The sequence below is a fragment of the Danio aesculapii genome, chromosome 15, assembly GCF_903798145.1.
Source record: "Danio aesculapii chromosome 15, fDanAes4.1, whole genome shotgun sequence".
Classification (NCBI taxonomy): Eukaryota; Metazoa; Chordata; class Actinopteri; order Cypriniformes; family Danionidae; genus Danio; species Danio aesculapii.
The window spans coordinates 38,771,216-38,790,747 of record NC_079449.1 but is presented as its reverse complement, the minus strand read 5'-3'; the positions used below and the strand labels follow the sequence as shown (position 1 = coordinate 38,790,747).

At 35.2% G+C, this 19,532-nt stretch overlaps 1 protein-coding gene across 1 annotated transcript; it reads left to right on the top strand.

Moving 5' to 3' along the window:
• The first annotated feature begins 699 nt into the window (after window positions 1–699).
• Window positions 700–19,299, top strand: slc37a4a (solute carrier family 37 member 4a). Its single transcript, XM_056473508.1, has 9 exons — window positions 700–906; window positions 3,567–3,797; window positions 7,404–7,636; window positions 10,992–11,235; window positions 11,790–11,948; window positions 14,797–14,882; window positions 15,088–15,201; window positions 17,161–17,299; window positions 19,060–19,299. Exons 2-9 carry the CDS (start codon window positions 3,650–3,652, stop codon window positions 19,224–19,226), a joined length of 1,290 nt encoding a protein of 429 aa, XP_056329483.1. The 5' UTR covers window positions 700–906; window positions 3,567–3,649; the 3' UTR covers window positions 19,227–19,299.
• Window positions 19,300–19,532: the final 233 nt, after the last annotated feature.

The window sequence follows — 19,532 nt, the reverse complement described above, 5'->3', positions numbered from 1 at the left end:
TGCTCTGGGAACTGTGCTGACTGCCAAGTACGGTAAAAGGCAAACATGATCCTCCTCGCCCCACCAACGCTTGTGTAAACTTCACATAACTGTGTTTAATGGCCCAGCAGTTATTACTGTCATATACGGTTGAGTATTGGCAGTTTATCCATCATAAATTAAAAGAATTTATTTTTATATGAGCCACTATTCTACATTTTTAAATTAACTATTAAAGGAGGGCATCTGCTGCATAAAACATGCCCTAAATAGTTGGCGGTTCATTCCGCGGTGTCGACCCCTGATAAATAATAGACGAAGCTGAAGGAAATTGAATGAATGAATGAATGAATATATGGCAGGAAACATTAGGTCTTAAGCGATGGGGTTAACAACTTGGAAAAAAGATTGAATGAATGAAAATCAGACAGACAGACAGACACAGACAGACAGACAGACAGACAGACAGACAGACAGACGGGTGGGTGGGTGGGTGGGTGGGTGGGTAGGTAGGTAGATAGATAGATAGATAGATAGATAGATAGATAGATAGATAGATAGATAGATAGATAGATAGATAGATAGATAGATAGATAGATAGATAGATAGATAGATAGATAGATAGATAGATAGATAGATAGAATTTTACTTATTTCCAGTTCTCTCGCTGTTTAAGTCCATCTGCTCCGCTAGGTGGCAGCATTTGACAATCACAAGTTTAGCCAGTATTTCAGGATTTTACATGTATAGCATCTTGACGAAATCCACTCATATTTGACTTTAAGGACAGCGATTAACTATAACATGAACATTTCAGGAGGACCGTGTGTCGGGTCGACATGCTTTGGTCGTGAATAAATGGTTAATGAAAGTGTCCGCTTGCTGGAACAGACATCCGAAGGGCAGCCTCTTGTTCACGGAAGTAAAGTAGGCATGTTATGGTTTTCACGATTATCCCTTTCATTCTATTATGACATTTGTAAAATCTCCATCCATCATGTCATAACTCAGATAAAGGTGATCGGGACTTGTAGGTTTAATGGATGCTGATCAACCGTTTACAACTGTTTGACTGATAGCATTGCCACGTTTGCAGTGCCAAACCAGCTCGCAGTGCAGCATTAACAAACTTTTAACTCTTAGTAGGACGAGAATTAGGGAATTAGTTCCAGTCAGGTCTGCAGATGTCAAATAAAAACATATATCCGCAACAATGTGGACACACAATGCATCTGAATAAAAAAAAAAGATCAACATTTAAATAAATTGTCTTTGATTTTAAGTTTATGGCAAGCCGTATTAACATTTATTACTCACTTTCCTTCAGTTTATAATCTCTAATTAATCTGGGGTTGCCACAGCGGAATGAACCACCTAACATTTATTATTTGCATGGATATCCCCTTTTTTCCATTTCCCAATTGATTTGTTTAACTTGATAGGCCTCTAATAATATAACTTATTATTCACACAAACTATATAGCTATATTTAATTTAAAATCCCAATTTACACTAATTAGGACATAAGGCATCCGTGACAAATTCAGTGTATTCAGTATGTATCAGTATATTTTAATTTCATAATTTTGTCTTTAAAACCAAATTTGATTTTGTTTTTAATTATGGTGGCTTGAGAAAGCCAATTAGCTACTGTTATACTACATAAACGTATTATTCTTCTTTCGTCGTCTTCTTCTTCTTCGACTATTTTAAGAACGCATCTCTGGACCGTTCTACAGCCACCAAACTAACTCCAAACCGCCCAACTTTACTGAATTAAGTTGCTATATCTTTTCCAACTGATCTGACTTACAGTTTTCCGAAAACTGACCCGGAAAACTTAAAAAAGTCCCATTAACATTGGACCAAATTTTGTCATCTCATAACTTTGCACCAGACTGTCATAGACTTAAGGTTGGGCTCATTTAACTCAGACTACCAATCTGCCAATCACTGATGACCCCTAGCAACCACTTACGACACCCTAACAACTGTTCTATAGACTTCCATTGTAAAAAACTGCCATTGACTTTACATTGGACACACTACCAAACATACTAATCATACTAGCACCATCCTAATTCATACTAAATTTATGCTAACAAAATGCTACTTTACACTAGAAACACGCTAGCAACATGCTATTTCATACTTGAACCATACTGACAACATGCTAATTTATACAGCCTGGCAATGCCTTAGCAACCATTCAGAACACCATAGCAACACCTTAGCAACTACTCAGAACCCCTCTCAACTGCCTAGCAAGAAACATGCCAATCCATACTAAAAACATGCTAACATATATGATGTTATCAATCTATGCCAACTGTTTCAAACGCAAAAAAAAAAAAATACTTCAATTATTTAAACTTTAAAAGTTTCAGATGAGGCTTCTCAAGTCATTATAAAGTTTGTCTACGAACTTTACTTTTTAGTTACAATTTAAGTATGTCATATTTTGACAGTTGATTTTAATGTTATATTTATGAGTGTCATAATTTTGACTTGTCTTAATATAAAGATATTCATAACTTTTATTTTAATCTAATAATTTCAAATGAATATTGACTTTTATTAATTTTATTATTTTTTATTATTATTAATAACTATTAATATTGAATTTTGACAGATAAATTTGATTTATTTGATCATTTTGACATGATACGTTTACAATTATAACCTTGGTATGTCATAATTCAAACTTTTTATGTATGTTTTTTATGTCAGAAATTGACTTTCAAATAGTTAGACTAAATGCAAGGCTATAACTCTGTATCAGTGACATAAACAACCTTAAACAGTGTTGCACATTTTGTTCTTGCCCCCTAAGCAGAGATTACAATCATAGTGCACTGATTCTTGCACAACACCGCAATGGTCAAACCTATAAAAAACGTCATACACAGACCCCCACGTCAATCATTAATCTCCTCAGACAAGCAAATCTTCAATAACACTCCCCACAAAAAGACTTTAAATGGATACTTTACCCAAAAAACGAAAATATGCCCACTAATAACTCACCCTCAGGTGGTTATAAACCTTTATGAGTTTCTTTCTCCTGTTAAACACAAAAGAAGATATTTTGAAGAAAGCTGAAAACCTGTAAAAAATCTACTGTGGAAACAATTATGGAAACAAATCAAATAAACTTCAGAGGTTAAAATGAAAACTAGATTAACAATTTCATTATAAAACGTTTACTTCCATAGTAGGAAAAAACAATAATATAGAAGTCAATGGTTACAGGTTTCCAGCTTTCTTCAAAATATCTCCTTTTGTAGTTAACAGAAGAAAGAAACTCATAAAGGTTTAAAACAAGTAAAGGGCGAGTAAATAATGAGTAAATTTGGGTGAACTATCCCTTTAAGACTACAATCAAAGTAAAACATTCAAGTTTTGTTTGTAGCAGGTCTGCTGACTGTGTAGCTGTGCTAGTTTTTTAGTTAGCTTTGTTACAGTGCGTCCCTTGAAAGCAGTTGTTTGCCGGAGACGCTCCAAAGATCTTTGCTAGGTTGACCATTAACCCTGCCATTGATTACAGCTCTCTTTTCCTGACCTCACCAACTTTTCATGTTTTACAGATCTGCACGCAAGAGTTCAGAGCCCTCAGATGTTCCTGCTAACTCGCTAATAAAGAAGACCTTCATTGTTGCTTATTTTAGCCATGGCAAAGACTGGATATGGCTACTACCGAGCGACTATATTTCTGGCCATGTTTGTGGGCTACACGCTGTATTACTTTAACAGGAAGACGTTCTCCTTCGTGATGCCGTCGGTAATGCAGGAGATCACGCTGGATAAGGATGATCTGGGTGAGCATGTGCCACTAGCGGCCTGTACTTTGTCTTACCTGTTTGTTATGTGATCACACATGTTTTATAACTTGGCACAGAGGTATTAAACTGACTTTTTGTGAATGATGATAAGCTCAGGATCAATGAGGTGGTTGTAAACTGTGTAAATGCCTTTCTAGGTTGTCATTACTTTAGGAAAATCATTTTTGGAATATCCCTTTTTGCTGAACAGAGAACTATATTAGATTTGTTTTGAATCAGAACAATATTTGAAAGAATATATATTTATAAAGATTCTTGAAAGAATATTCAATGTATTTTAGCTCAATTGATAAGCATGTATATGTCAGAATTATTAGCCCTGCTGAATTATTCGCCCCATGCTTATTTTTTCCCCAATTTCTGTTTAACAGGGAGATTTTTTTTCAACACATATCTAAACATAAAACTAATTTCTAATAACTGATTTATTTTATCTTTACATTTTCAAGACACTTCTATACAGCTTAAAGTGACATTTAAAGGCTTAACTAGGTTAATTAGGTTAACTAGGCAGGTTAGGGTAATTAGGCAAGTTATTGTATAATGATGGTTTGCTCTGTAGACTATCGTAAAAAAAAATCTAGCTTAAAGGAGCTAATAATTTTGACCTTAAAATGTAAAAAAAGCTGCTTTTATTCTAGCCGAAATAAAACAAATAAGACTTTCTCCAGAAGAAAAAATATGATCAGACATACTGTGAAAATTTCCATGCTCTGTTAAACATCATTTGGAAAATATTAAAAAAAAGAAAATACAATTCAATGCGCGGCTAATAAATCTGACTCCAACTGTATATAATTATTTATACATTTTATTTAATATAAATGTAATTATATATTGAATGTTATTTTAATTAGTATGAAATTCAAATGTTTGCAATCTAAAAATGTTTGCAATCTTGAGATTTAAAAAAAATATGTGTATATATATATATATATATATATATATATATATATATATATATATATATATATATATATACATACACACACACACAGTTGAAATCAGAATTATTAAACCCCCTTTGGATTTATTTATTTATTTTTTTAAATGCTGTTTAACAGAGCAAAGAAATTTTCACCGTATGTCTGATAATATTTTTTGTTCTGGAGAAAGTCTTATTTGTTTTATTTTGGCTAGAACAAAAGCAGTTTTTAATTTTTAAAAAATCATTTTAAGATCAAAATTATTAGCCCCTTTAAGCTATATAAAATATCTAGTAAAATATCATGTTCTGTCATCATAGCAAAGATAAAATAAATAAGTTATTAGAAATGAGTTATTAAAACTATTATGTTTAGAAATGTGTTGAAAAAATCTTTACTCCGTTAAACAGAAATTGGGGGAAAAATAAACAGGAGGGCGAATAATTCTGACTTTAACTGTATATGTATATATATTAGGTGCATTAAATAAATCTCAGGTGACAGTAGATTTCTAGAAATGCAAATAAACAATGTTATTTAGAAGTTTTATTTTCTTGAAACTGCTGAAATACGTATCACAGTACAACTGTTTTACACATTGATAATAATTCTTTCATTTATTTTTTCCGGCTTAGTCCCTTTGTTAATCTGGGGTCGCCCTGGCATTTTAGTGGCTGGTATGGATGAATGACATCTCATGTTTAAATTACAAATAAATGCAACACATTCTAATGTATTTGAAAATAATTAAGCTGCATTCCTTTTTTAAATGCTTGAAAACCCTTTCATCTTTAATTCAATCCATTTAATTAAAAAAACAGTATAGTATCTTAGTATAGTGATTTAGCAGACACTTTTGTTCAAAGGGTTTTACAGTTGAGGAGGCAGTGATTCAACAAGAAGAGGCAATACATACAACAAGTGCTAATTATACAAATGAACTGTTAGTGCTCAGAGAATTAAGTGCTAGAGTAAGTGTTTTGTTTTTTGGGAGAAAAGAGTTTAAACATGTGGTTTGTCAAGTCCACTCACCTATGTGAAGCACACGTCATACATGCACAATGTTTTTTTATATATAGCAATAAATCATTAAGGAATATTGAGGAAAGATCATGTTCCCTGAAGACATGTTATACATTTTCTACCATTGATATCTAAACTTAAAATATTCAATACATTTTTGAGTAGTAATATGCATTTCTAACTTAATGTGTATAACTTTTTTGTTTTTAATGCCATCCAATCATGCCCGTTTTTATCGCATGATCTGTTAAAACAAAATCACAGTACTTTTGATACACATGCGGGAATTTATTTGGTAAATCAAAGTTTTTCCAGAAGTTTATTTATTGGGTTAAAATTTGTCTTACTCAGTTGTGCGCTTAAGTGATTTTTTTAAATGTACATCTAGGCATTTCTTTGAGCATTTCTGTATGCAATATTTCAAAATGCACATACAACATGGTTCATACGGTCTTGAAAAACCTGATAGTGACAGAATTTTGTCAAGGGCCTGGAAAAGTTTTGAAAAATCTGAAAAACCCACAAAGTTTTGGAAAAGTCATATAAATTAGTTTAACAAATATCTGTATACTTAAATATGGGTTAGTTGTCTTTACTTCTTTTCTTTCTGTGGCCAAAAACATGCTCCCACGTTATTAGGGCTGTGTGAGCATTATCTAAATAAATTTTGCATAGATATAAAGATTCATATAAATTAAATGTTTTATGATATGCCGTAATAACTTTGAACGTGAATTGTTTTTCTTATTATTTACCACATATGCGTAACATTACATAAAACATTAAGTCATAAAAATGTACTTGAAAGTTATGGAAAAGTCATGGAATTTTAGTATTAAAAATGTGTATGAACCCTGATACAAATACTGTAGGTAGATGGAATCACAGCTAATGAGAGTTTGGTGTGTTGTCTGGATCTACTTTATTAACACCAGAGATGCCCAAAGTAGGGCCCGCAGGCCACAGTTGGCCCGTTGTAACCTTTGATTGGCCTACCATTCCATCTGAGAAGAGAGTGAGAATGATGGGGGCAAATGCCTTTTACGCAGAGATCGTCATTTTTAATTTAACATAACATTCTTTTGTTTGTTTGTTTTATTGCTGAGCTACAAAAAAGCAAACTGAAACGAAATGTTTCAATTAAATATTGTAAATGAATCTGATTTGTAAAAATGTAAACACCGTCACTCGATGGAGAGAGAACTATGCAGAAGACATCAGCGAGCAAATCAAGGCGAAAACTAATTCTGTTAGAAATTAGATTTTTTGTTTTTACTGGAATACCTTTATTATAAACTGTAAAAAAATATTTACTGTATTAGTTCATATAAAGCAATTTTTAAATATTATTAAATAAATTAGGAAATCACCCATGGCAACTATATTTATCTTCGGCCTACTAGCCTCAATTAAATTTGGTTTTTGGCCCTTTGTAAGAAAAAGCTTGGGCACCCCTGATCAACACAGTGATTGAGTTTCTCTTATCACCAAAGTCTTTTCAGTGCGATGATGCCTGAAGAACGGCTCATTTGTCTTATCTTTTCAAGCCCAAATGTTGTTGACCAATTCTGAATAGGAATCACTCTCTATACTGAAGATTAATGAGTGTTTGTTTCATCTTTGTGTGCTGCAGGTCTCATCACCAGCAGTCAATCTCTGGCCTACGCCATCAGCAAGTTTATAAGCGGTGTGCTGTCCGATCAGATGAGCGCACGATGGCTTTTCTCCATTGGGCTGTTTACAGTTGGCGGCATTAATGTCATTTTCTCTCAGTCGTCTTCAGTGGTTGTATTCTCAGGACTGTGGTTTCTCAATGGACTGGGTCAAGGTCTAGGATGGCCACCTTGTGCAAAAGTGCTACGTAAGGTATGGGTTTGGTCCTTGACTTGCGTAGAAATACACTATTAAAATTTCCGTGAAGTCCTTTGAAATTAGATATTTTTATTCAATGTTTGATGTAGTTTCACGAAGACAGGGTGGGACATATAGTAGCTCCTCCCCTTTAAAAAAAACTACCATAAGGGTTTAATTTAATCACAGCTCTGCCAGTGAGAGTGGTTGAGATCAACCACATCAAATGAAAAGCAAAAGAAGCATTTTGAAGGGGGCGGGACATGTCAGATATTATAGAGCAATTGATTGGTCAGAAGATTTGATGAGAAACTGAAGTATGAGATGATGTCAAAAAAATCATTTATCCATTTAGGCTGTAGTGACTAGCCGCAAACTTTGGATGTGTGTATCTTCTAAATACGAATTTTGTCATTGTACTGATACTAATATCTAAGAAATTAATTCAAATATGTTATTTTAATTTCATGGGACCATTAAAGTTCACATGAACTGAAAGTTTCAGAGACTTTAATTTTAGTATGTTGCTGTACTTCCAACTGGAACAGAGTATTGAGTAGGGGGTGGGGCATTCCATTTGCGCATCATTCGCTTACAATAAACTGATGGTAAAATGGGAATACTGTCGGTGAAGTTATCAAACTGACATTAACAGAAAAACCACCACTCCAAATGTGGAAGCAAATCGTCAAACTTTGGTTGAAGATTACCAAATAGTAATGTTCGTTCCAATAATGAAAATGATGTTATTTATCACTCAACCTCACCCATTCCAAAACCCTAGGATATTCGTTCGTTTTCGGAACACAAAATAAGATTCAAAGTTCACAACTTCAAGGTCATCACCTCAAAACAGACCGTATATGCCTTCAGTGGTTCAGTCAGAATAATATCATTACATTATAAAACTATGCGAATACTTTTATGTGCATACAGTGCATCCGGAGAGTATTCATAAAGCTTCACTTTTTCCATTTTTTTTTTTTTTCATTTATTTCCTCAAAATTCTACACACAATATGCCATAATGAGAATGTGAATGAAATTATTCCAAATTTATAAAAAAAATTTAAAAACCTGAAAAATCACATGTACATAAGTATTCACAGCCTTTGCTCAATACTTTTGTTGATGCACCTTTGGCAGCAATTACAGCCTCAAGTCTTTTTGAATATGATGCCACAAGCTTGGCACACCTGTCTTTGGGAATTTTTGCATATTCCTTTTTGCAGTACCTCTCAAGCTTGATCAGGTTGGATGGGAACCGACGGTATACAGCCATTTTTAGATCTCTCCAGAGATGTTCGATAGGATTTAGTTCTGGGCTCTGGCTGGGCCACTCAAGGACTTTCACCAAGTTGTTGTGAAGCCGCTCCATTGATATTTTGGCGATGTGCTTTTGGTCATTGTCCTGCTGGAAGATGAACCGTCACCCCAGTCTGGACACAAGAGCACTCTAAAGCAGATTTTCATTCAGGATGTCTCTGTACATTGCTGCATTTATCTTTCCCTCTATCCTGACTAGTGTTCTAGTTCCTGCTGCTGAAAAACATCCTCAAAACATGATGCTTCCACCACCATGCTTCACTGTAGGGATGGTATTAGTCTGGTGATGAGCGGTGCCTGGTTTTCTCCAAACGTAATACCTGGCATTCACTTCAAAGAGTTCAATTTTAGTCTCATCAGACCAGAGAATGTTGTTTCTTATGGTCTGAGAGTCCTTCAGATGCCTTTTGGCTAATTCCAGGCGGGGAGTTCTGTCTGGCCACTCTACCATACAGGCCTGATTAGTGGATTGCTGCACAGATGGTTGTCCTTCTGTAAGGAGCTCAGACAGAGTGACCATTGGGTTATTGATCACCTCCCTGACTAAGGCCCTTTTTCCCCCCAGATCACTCTGCTTAGATGGCTGGCCAGCTCTAGGAAGAGTCCTGGTGGTTCCAAACATCTTCCACTTACGGATGATGGAGGCCACTGTGCTCATTGGAACTTTCAGAACAGCAGAAATTTTTCTGTAAACTTCCCCAACCTTGTACATCGAGACAATCCTGTCTCGGAGGTCTACAGATAATTCCTTTGTCTTCATGTTTGGCTTGAGCTTTGACATGCACTGTCAACCCTGGGACCTTATATAGACAGGTGTGTGCCTTCTCAAATCATATCCAATCAACTAAATTTACCACAGGTGAATTTATTTTAATAAATTTGCAACAATTAAAAAAAATCTTATTTCACATTGTCATTATGGGGTATTCTGTGTAGAATTTTGAGGAAATAAATGAATTGAATCTATTTTGGAATAAGGATGTAACATAAAAAAATGTGGTAAAAGTGAAGCATTATGAATACTTTCTGGATGCACTGTATAAAACAAAAATAACTTTCATTTAATTAGTTTCTTTTCCTTAATGTCAGTATAGGGCATGCTGGACCTATAAACTACCTGACAAAAGTTGGCGTCGATCCCATTTGTAAGAGCACCAAATAATAACTTGGTTTCTAGTTGATCATTTGGAAAAGTGGCAGAAGGTAGATTTTTCGGATTAATCATCTATTGAACTGCATCCCAATCATCACAAATACTGCAGAAGACCTATTGGAACCCGCATGGACCCAAGATTCTCACAGAATTCAGTCAAGTTTGTAATCAACTTGTAAATTATGGAGTAATCATGGTTTGGGGTTACATTCAGTATGGGGGCATGCGAGAGATCTGCAGAGTGTATGGCAACATTAACAGCCTGAGTTATCAAGACATTTGTGCTGCCCATTACATTACAAACTACAGGAGAGGGCAAATTCTTCAACAGGATAGCCCTCCTTCTAATACTTCAGCGTCCACATCAAAGTTCTTGAAAGTAAAGAAGGCCAAGGTGCTGCAGGATTGGCCTGCCCAGTCACCATAGATGAACATTATTGAGCATGTCTGGGGTAAGATTAGGGAGGAGGCATTGAAGATGAATCCAAAGTATCCTGATGAACTGCAAGAACGCCTTCATTGGCATTTCAGATAACTTCATTAATAAGCTATGTAAGTCATTGCACAGATGTATGGATATAGTCCTCCAAGCTCATGAGAGTCATACACAATATTAATTTGTTAAGTGGACAAGATTTTTGTCAAAGCAAAGTCAGGCCTTACTGTCCTAATTAATTAAAATAGAAGACATGATCATTTTTGGTATCATTTTGGTAAAATAAGCGTAATCTAGAGGCCTTTGGCTTTCATAAAAGCCACTTCTGATATCAATTGATCAACTTGTTGGTCCTAAAACTTGGATGGGGACAAGACTTTTGTCAGGTAGTGTACTCGCATGATTCCTTTTCAGTCGTTCTACGTTTGCAATGAATTGATTCATTCGTTTAAACAGTGGTTCGAGCCATCTCAGTTTGGCACCTGGTGGGCAGTGCTGTCCTGCAGTATGAACCTGGCTGGAGGTCTTGGACCCATAATTGCAACACTGGTGGCGCAAAGCTACAGCTGGAGGTCCACGCTGTCCATCTCCGGCCTGACTTGTGTGGTCACGTCTATCTTCTGTCTGATCATTATCCGAAATGAGCCCAGTGAAGTTGGCCTGCCAAATATTGAAGCTGGAGCCAAGAAAGGCAAAGGAGGTATGAAGAATTCACAATAATGTATGCATGCACCAGTTCCATTGAATATCCTGTTTAGTAGGAAATGCATCACAATTAGTATTTAAAATCAAAATTGGTCTAAAATTGGTCATTATCTGTTGAATATCCTGTTTTAGTATAGAAAATGCATCACAATTAGGATTTAAAATTGAATTGGTCTAAAACGGGTCTAAAATTGACCATTATCCATTGCACATGCTGTTTTAGTATGAAACGCATCACATCTAGGATTTAAATTCAAAATTGGTCATCCTCAATTATTGGTGTTTGCTTGGCTTGGCATATATAGGTCATTACTGTTCTATGACATTGTGAAAGACTGCATTAGATAAAAGGTTTAATTCATTTGTTCTTTGAAGAATGAACTATTGGACCTAATCACAGTACAGTGTGAGTGTGTGTGTGTGTGCGTGCGTGTGTGTGTGTGTGTGTGTGTGTGTGATTAAAGTGTTTTTTTTTTCTGTCAAACGTCACTCACTCCCAATAGCAGTTGTACATTTGATCCATGATCTGGTATTTACTTCTGATTTCAGGCTCCAGCAAAAATGAAAGCACCTTTAAAGAGTTCATCTTTTCTCCATATCTGTGGTTGATGTCGCTGGGCTACCTGGTGGTCTTTGGGGTGAAGACTGCCTACACAGACTGGGGGCAACTTTTTCTCATCCAGGATAAGGAGCAGTCAGCTCTAATGGGTAATGTGTGTTGATGACTTTGGGTTTTGGGGTTTTCAGCATCATATGTAGTCTAATGAGGGTCTGTAGAAGCGCGATTCTGCCATGGAATAGAAAATAAAAAAGAAATGCCAAAAGATGGCAGTAAACTGGCAGTTCTGAAAACAAATGAATGAATTGTTTTATCATGTGGCAGAAAACAAAACAAAAAAAAGGTCTGAATTGTAAAACATGAACTCAAAATTACGGTGGTGCAGTGGGTAGAATTGTGAAATATAAACAGGGATAATTACAAGATTTACATGCAAACAAGAAAGTTGCAATTACTTATTGTTTTTAGTAGTGGAAACAAGTTTACAAAGAAAGGGAGGATGTTTTGGCAAGGTGAAGTTTTGAAAGTCCATTCTCATTTTTTGTGAGATGAGAGATACATTTCAGATATAAGTCAGAATCGGTAGATATAAATTTACTTGCGAGTTTTCAGCTTGATCTCATGAGGAAATGATTTCCAGCCTCCAGCACCTAGACTGCAGCTGTGTACCAGAAGTTTGGCCAGATTTTTTGTTTTTTCACTTTCGTCAGTTGGTGATGTTTTTTTTCTTGCCACTGGCTTGTTTGATTTGGGACTTGTGGAGCTGCGCATCGATGGATTTGCTCTTCAGTGTTTGGACTTTCAGCAGTGAAAATTAAACCACACTGAACTGAACTAAACTGAATTTCAACTCTGAAAACTGGACTGACAGTTTTAATTTACTATAATCTTCCATGTGAAGCTGCTTTGACACAATCTACATTGTAAAAGTGCTATAGAAATAAAGATGAATTGAAAGATAAATTGAAACGTAACTATTTTACGTTTTGTCAGTTTAGTGGCTAATTTGTACAAATTCATACGAGTTACGAAAATGTACGATTTTTAAAAAGGAGGCGTGACACCAAACCCCACCCCTAAACCTAACCGCCATTGGGGGATGAGCAAATTGTACTAAAATGTACAAATGGAATCATACAAGTTCATACAAATTAGTCACTAAATCAAAAAGTTACGAGTTGGCATGAGATTAGAGCAGAGATGCCCAAACTAGGGCTCACGGGCCAAAGTTGGCCCATGGAAAGCTTTGATTTGGGCCAACATCCCATCTGAAAAGAGAAGGAGAATGCTGGGGAACGTTGGGGAGAATGCCTTTATCAGAGATTGTCATTTTGAATTTAACGTAACCTTTTTTGTTTCTTTGATGTTGAGCTCCAAAAAAGCAAACTGAAATTAACTGTTTTTATTAAATGTTGTAAATGAATCAGATTTTTAAAAATGTAAATACTGTCTCTCAGACAATCCAGAAAACATCACGAGCAAATCAATGCAAAGCTTGACTTGTATATTCGGCATTGAACTCCATTGTGTAATAAATGACATTGTTTATATTTTTACTGTAATAAGTTAAAACATATATAGTTGAAGTCAGAATTATTAGCCCCCCCTGTTTAGTTTTTCCCCAATTTCTGTTTAGCGGAGAGAAGATTTTTTTTCACCACCTTTCTAAACATAATAGTTTTAATAACTCATTTCTAATAACTGATTTATTTTATCTTTGCCATGATGACAGTAAATAATATTTGACTAGATATTTTTCAAGACAATTCTATACAGCTTAAAGTGACATTTAAAGGCTTAACTAGGTTTATTAGGTTAACTTGGCAGGTTGGGGTTATTAGGCAAGTTATTGTATAAAGATTGTTTGTCATGTAGACTCGAAAAAAATATATAGCTTAAAGGGGCTTATAATTTTGACCTTAAAATGGTTTTTAAAAAAATTTAAAACTGCTTTTATTCTAGCCGAAATAAAGCAAATCAGACTTTCTGCAGAACATAAAATATTATCAGACATACTGTGAAAATGTCCTTGCTCTGTTAAACATCATTTGGGAAATATTTAAAAATATCAAAGGGGGCTGACTTCAAATGTATATATATATATATATATATATATATATATATATATATATATATATATATATATATATATTCTTCGATTAAATATTAGGAAAATAAATAGGAATTTACTCATAGTAACTTTAATGTCATGTAAAGTTTGTTATATTTACCTCCGGCCCACAGCCCTCAATCAAGTTTGGCTTTTTGCTCAAAGTTTGTTCACCCCTTGGCTTAAAGTTTACACCATACAATTTTTACATTTTTCTTACAATTGCATGTTATAATGGCTTAGAAAAGACTAAAAATTGCAAGACATAAACTCAGCTATGACTTTATTGGAATTTATGATTTTGAGAAAGTCAAAATTCTGAGGAAGTTGAAAAACATAAACTCACATTAATGAATTTATAGCTTACAATTTAAGTAAACAGTCGTATTTCTGAATTTTTACAGTACATTTGTAGCGGTATTTGGCTAATAAAGTGGGTTGGGCGCCAGGGGTTAAAAAAAAAAAACCACTACAGTTTCTCAAATAATTCACTTGAATAAAAAATTGAGCTTCAACAAATGCATGGTTTAATCAGATAAACCAAATCAAATATTCAATCAAACAAGCAAAACAATATATTGATGAAGAAAACAAAACAAGCTTTAACTTCAACACATTTGAGTTAAAGGATTGAATGAGAGAGAGAGAGAGAGCCAACCAAGGCGCTCTAAATAGCATTGAATCAGCTGACAACTGTCATCCAATCACACAATCGCTCATACCATAATAAGGAAAAACCTAAATGACAACCGTCACACATTTTGTTAAATTAATTAAAGAGATAAATTCAAAAGAAAGTATACATGTAGAAATAGAATAGCAAAACTACTCTCAAAAAAAAAAAAAAGTCAGTGGTTTTGAGTTAAATAATGTGCTCATTTTCACAGGCAGTTCCTTTATGAGTGCCCTTGAAATCGGAGGACTGCTGGGTAGTTTGGCTGCAGGATTCCTGTCAGACAGAGCCGTGGCAAAGGTGACTTTACACCACCAATAGACTTTTTGGATTTTTGCCACTAAGCAGCCACACCATGTTCTCTCCTACTCACCACAGCTGCATATTTGTGTTAAATTACCATTTAAATAGTGCAATTTAGTGCATCTTTTCTGAATAAAACCATTAATTATAAAAAGTTTACGGACTAAAAAGTGTGTTGTTTTGTCCCTCTCTTGTAATTCAGCATGGATTGCGACTGTATGGTAACCCTCGCCATGGGCTCTTGCTCTCCATGATGGCTGGGATGTGTGTGTCCATGTACCTCTTCCGCACAACTGTCACAGCACACAGCTCAAATGTAAGCTCAGTCGTCACTTACACAATTACAGCTGAACAAAACTGACTCATCCTGCACTGCACTGATTTTTGTCCAATCATATGTAGGCATGGGCCAGTATAAGATTCTGATGGTATAATAACTTTAGATAAAAAATGTCACGGTATCACGGTATTGTGATACTGCTGTAAAATTTGCTCTTTATAATGTCTGGGTAAAAAACAACTACTTTTTTTCCCATTGAATAAATATATTTTTATTTTAACATTTAAAATATTTCGGAACAGTAAACATGTCAGGCTAAATAGTTTAAATGAATCATTTTGACTTCTGTTGTTTTCATTAGTTTCAAAAGCACAGATTTTTTTACATGAAAAGGCATCTTTGGAGAGCTTTTTTTGTGGATATCAAATAAGGCACTGCACTGTTCAGCTCTAGAGCATGCTGGATGTTGGTTTAGAAGTGATTTGTTGTTTAGATGTTTTCTTAATCGTAGGCTGATAAGTAGCTTTTGATATGAAGGCTCCTTTTCGGTCACACTTTATTTTGATGGTCTGTTTGTTGAATTAAGTTACATTGCATCTACATGTCAGCTAATTCTCATTAGATTATAAGTAGACTGTTAGGTAGGGGTAAGGGTTAGGGTTAGTGTAAGCTGACATGTACTTGCAAAGTTTCTTATAGTCAGTTAAATGTCTGTTGAAGGAGCAGTATCAACAGATATTAAGCAGACAGTCTACTGATACTCAAGTGGACCATCAAAATAAAGCGTTACCTCCTTTTCTGCTGGAAATACGGTCGCCCTAAAAAAATTCTCAATAAATAGTCGTAAAAATCACGGAAAAGAAATTACAAATAACTTAGGAACTGTATAACAGAAAACTTTAACAATTTTAAAACCTTGACTTTTCTAAACCACGGTAAACCTTAAAACCAGTTATCATCCCCACCCTTAAAGCAGGGTGTCTGCAGGGTCTTATAATGTCTTAAATCTCAAAAACTACATTTTAGGCCTTAAATCTACTGAAATATTGTGTTGTAGGTCCTAAATCTTTTTTAACAGGTCTTAATTTTCCTCTGTTCATATATTGCTGCCCAATCTGGCCACCCATACAATCACCTACAATCCATCTCAATAAAAAATAACGTTTTATTAAAAAACTGAATTTTTAACTCCATTTACCATAATCATTTAATTATTTTCCTTACAATAACATTTGTTTAGTTCTCCGTGTAATTACTGCTGAGGATACTGACCTGATTTTTCATTATTATTATTATTATTATTATTATTATTGTTATTAGTATTGTTGTTGTTGTATTATTAAATGTATTAAATTATAATCTTTTTCTTTTATTAGAAAAGTAAAAATCTTTTCCAGCTGGGATATTTGAACAAAAATCATTAGCGTTTAGCCCTGTATAAGTCTAAAATTTAATTCATAATGGTCTTAAAAATAAATTTATTTTTAATATAAATAAAAAAGATAGAAATGTACCTTGGTGAAACCTGCAGAAACCATGTAAAGGGTTAGTTCAACAAAAAATAGACAAATCAGCTTTTAAATTCTCACATTCATGTCATTCCAAACACTTGAGATCTTTGTTTATCTTCAGAACACAAATAAAGATACTTTAGATATCGTCCATAGATAGCACTGCTTCTGAGATATGTTTAAAGTCCAGAAAAAGAACCAAAAACATGAACCTCAAAACAATTAACTTCAGTGGTTCAACTGTAATCATACGAAGCTCCAAGAACATTTTTGTCTGGTAAAATAAAATTGATTTCCCTCAGGATATTTGGAACAACCCGAGGTCGAGTAATGATTTAAATATTTGTGTGACCGAACCCTTTAATATAACCTGCCTTTGACTAACACTAAAGAACAATCAAACCCATCCAAACTTACTGTTGCAATCAAAGTATTTCCGTGCAAGAATGAAAGATCTTAATGAGGTATTGTTCCCCCCACACAGGTCTGGATTCTTTTGTTGGGTGCTGCTTTTGGCTTTTCCTCCTATGGACCGATTGCCTTGTTTGGAGTTCTTGCGAATGAAAGTGCTCCATCAAACTACTGCGGGACTTCTCACGCCATTGTCGCACTGATGGCAAACGGTAATCTTTATTTATTGTTGCTTTTTTGGCCCTAATTACAGGGATGGATGTAGAGGGGTGGCACACATACTCGCTGACAATTCCCATATATTTACGACACAACACCATTGGATTAGAGCGCTGTCAATGTCACAACGCTCAATGCCATTGGATTAAAGTGCTGTAAATTTCAGAGCTCAAATACAGAAGTGCTATTTCACAAGCTGAAATAGGTTCATGTGTTTAAAGCTCCAGTTCCCGCTTATAGATATTCAGCAAGCTTTTAATATTGAAATCATAGTTACATTTTTTTCCTGTTGTTAAAAAGGCACACTGACCTTCCTAGACATTATCTAGTCTCACGGTAAATGCTAAAATGTGGGGTATTAATGATGTTAAGTGTTTTGACATTTTGTAACATGGAATAGTTAGCTTTTTTTCTTTTTCAACTGCAATGTCCAAGAACAGATTCGCATTTAAATGATTTTGTCTTTAATTAGCTAGAATATACCTATTAAATCTAAAAATTAACTTTTGAATGAAATTTCTATGGGTCGACCTGTGCCACCCTATTAAATCTAAAATCCTAGAATCACCCCTGCCGGTTTCCAAATGGTCAGTAAGACACACTAGCCCTTTTCACACATACAGACCTTTCCGGAAAATTACTGGCAATTTTCCAGAAAGGTCTGTATGTGTGAACAGGCCCTTATTGAAAAAAAAAAAAACGGTAAATTTGTTCCGCCAATTTTCCAGAAAGAGAAGTTGTAACATTACAGGTAATTTGCCAGAATGCTGCGCTGTGTGAACGCAGAAGGAAAACTTCCGGAAAGAGAATGTGCTGATGTGAGACGTCTACTCCAGCCAATCAGAACACTCATATGCATTCACACCACGCTGTTTATGAAAATTAAAAGCCTTTGAATATTTTTCCAGACATATTTAGCTGCTAGATGTTAGTCAGAGAACGTTTCTATGTGCCTTCTTAACGCTAACTGTGTAAAAAAATTATCGATAAAATGTTTATGATAAACCTGTTTGTTTACCATCAAGCTCTGCTTCCTTCAGTTGCTTTACACGCCAGCAAACACACACATATTATGAACATCTCGACATGCGAAAGTGTTCCTCCTCATGTTTCCATCGAAGTTGTTCACAATACTTATCCATCCACAGAATTTGAAAAGTGAAATCATCAACAAAAATCTGACCCCTTATATGTGTACAAATAGCTGGCAGCTAGCTCTCTGCAACTCTCACATGGTCACCCACTGAGGCTAAGCAGGGCTTCGCCCGGTCCGTACGTGGATGGGAGACCACATGGGAAAGCTAGGTTGCTGCCAGAAGTGTTGTTAGTGAGACCAGCAGGTGGCGCCCAACCTGTGGTCTGCGTGGGTTCTAATGCCCCAGTATAGTGACAGGGACTTTATACTGCTCAGTAAGCACCGTCTTTCAGTTGAAACATTTAATCAAGGTCCCGACTCTCTGTGGTCGTTAAAAATCCAAGGATGTCCTTCGAAAAAGATAAGGGGTTTAACCCCGGCATACTGGCCAAATCTGCCCACTGGACTCTTAACCATCCCCGTATCATAATTGGATTCATCACTCTGTCTCCTCTCCACCAATCAGCTGGTGTGCAGTCTGGCGCAATATAATTAATTGTATAATTAGCACACACAGCGATCTCAGATCAGTTCCTCCAGACTGATGGTATGAAGTACGGACCCCTGTTGTCCATCTCAAAGAGTACTAATGCATTTTTGTGTTTGTTTTCCCAACAGTTGGTGGTTTTCTGTCAGGCTTGCCATTCGGAAGCATTGCTAAACACCATGGCTGGAACACAGCATTCTGGGTAGCAGAGATAGCCTGCATGGTCACTACAGTTGGATACTTCCTGCTCCGAAATATACGCACCAAGATGGGAAGCATTCCCAAGAAGGCAGACTAAACGTTAGAGTGTTATTTAAATATATTTGAACTAGTTTTTAAGAATAAAGGACACGTTTTGAAAGTGTGGAAAAGCGTTTAGGTTTTTTTTGTTTGTTTCTGGAATGCATGTGTATTATTAAGATTTCACACTATATTTTTACAAACATACAAATTGGGATATCATGTTGTCACTTTCAGAAGCACATCATGTTATTTATTCTGCTCATTTTAAAAACAGATTACAGTCCCAACACAAATAGATCGTTTTTACAAATTTAAGTGGATTGAACATAAAACAATTAAGTTCTCCCAAAAGAAACTTAAG

Excerpts from the sequence above, each read along its gene's own strand:
- slc37a4a (XM_056473508.1), top strand. The coding sequence starts at position 3,650 with ATGGCAAAGACTGGATATGGCTACTACCGAGCGACTATATTTCTGGCC. Across the intron at positions 11,236-11,789 it reads AGCCAAGAAAGGCAAAGGAG|GCTCCAGCAAAAATGAAAGC; the intron begins GTATGAAGAATT and ends TTCTGATTTCAG. Across the intron at positions 11,949-14,796 it reads GGAGCAGTCAGCTCTAATGG|GCAGTTCCTTTATGAGTGCC; the intron begins GTAATGTGTGTT and ends TCATTTTCACAG.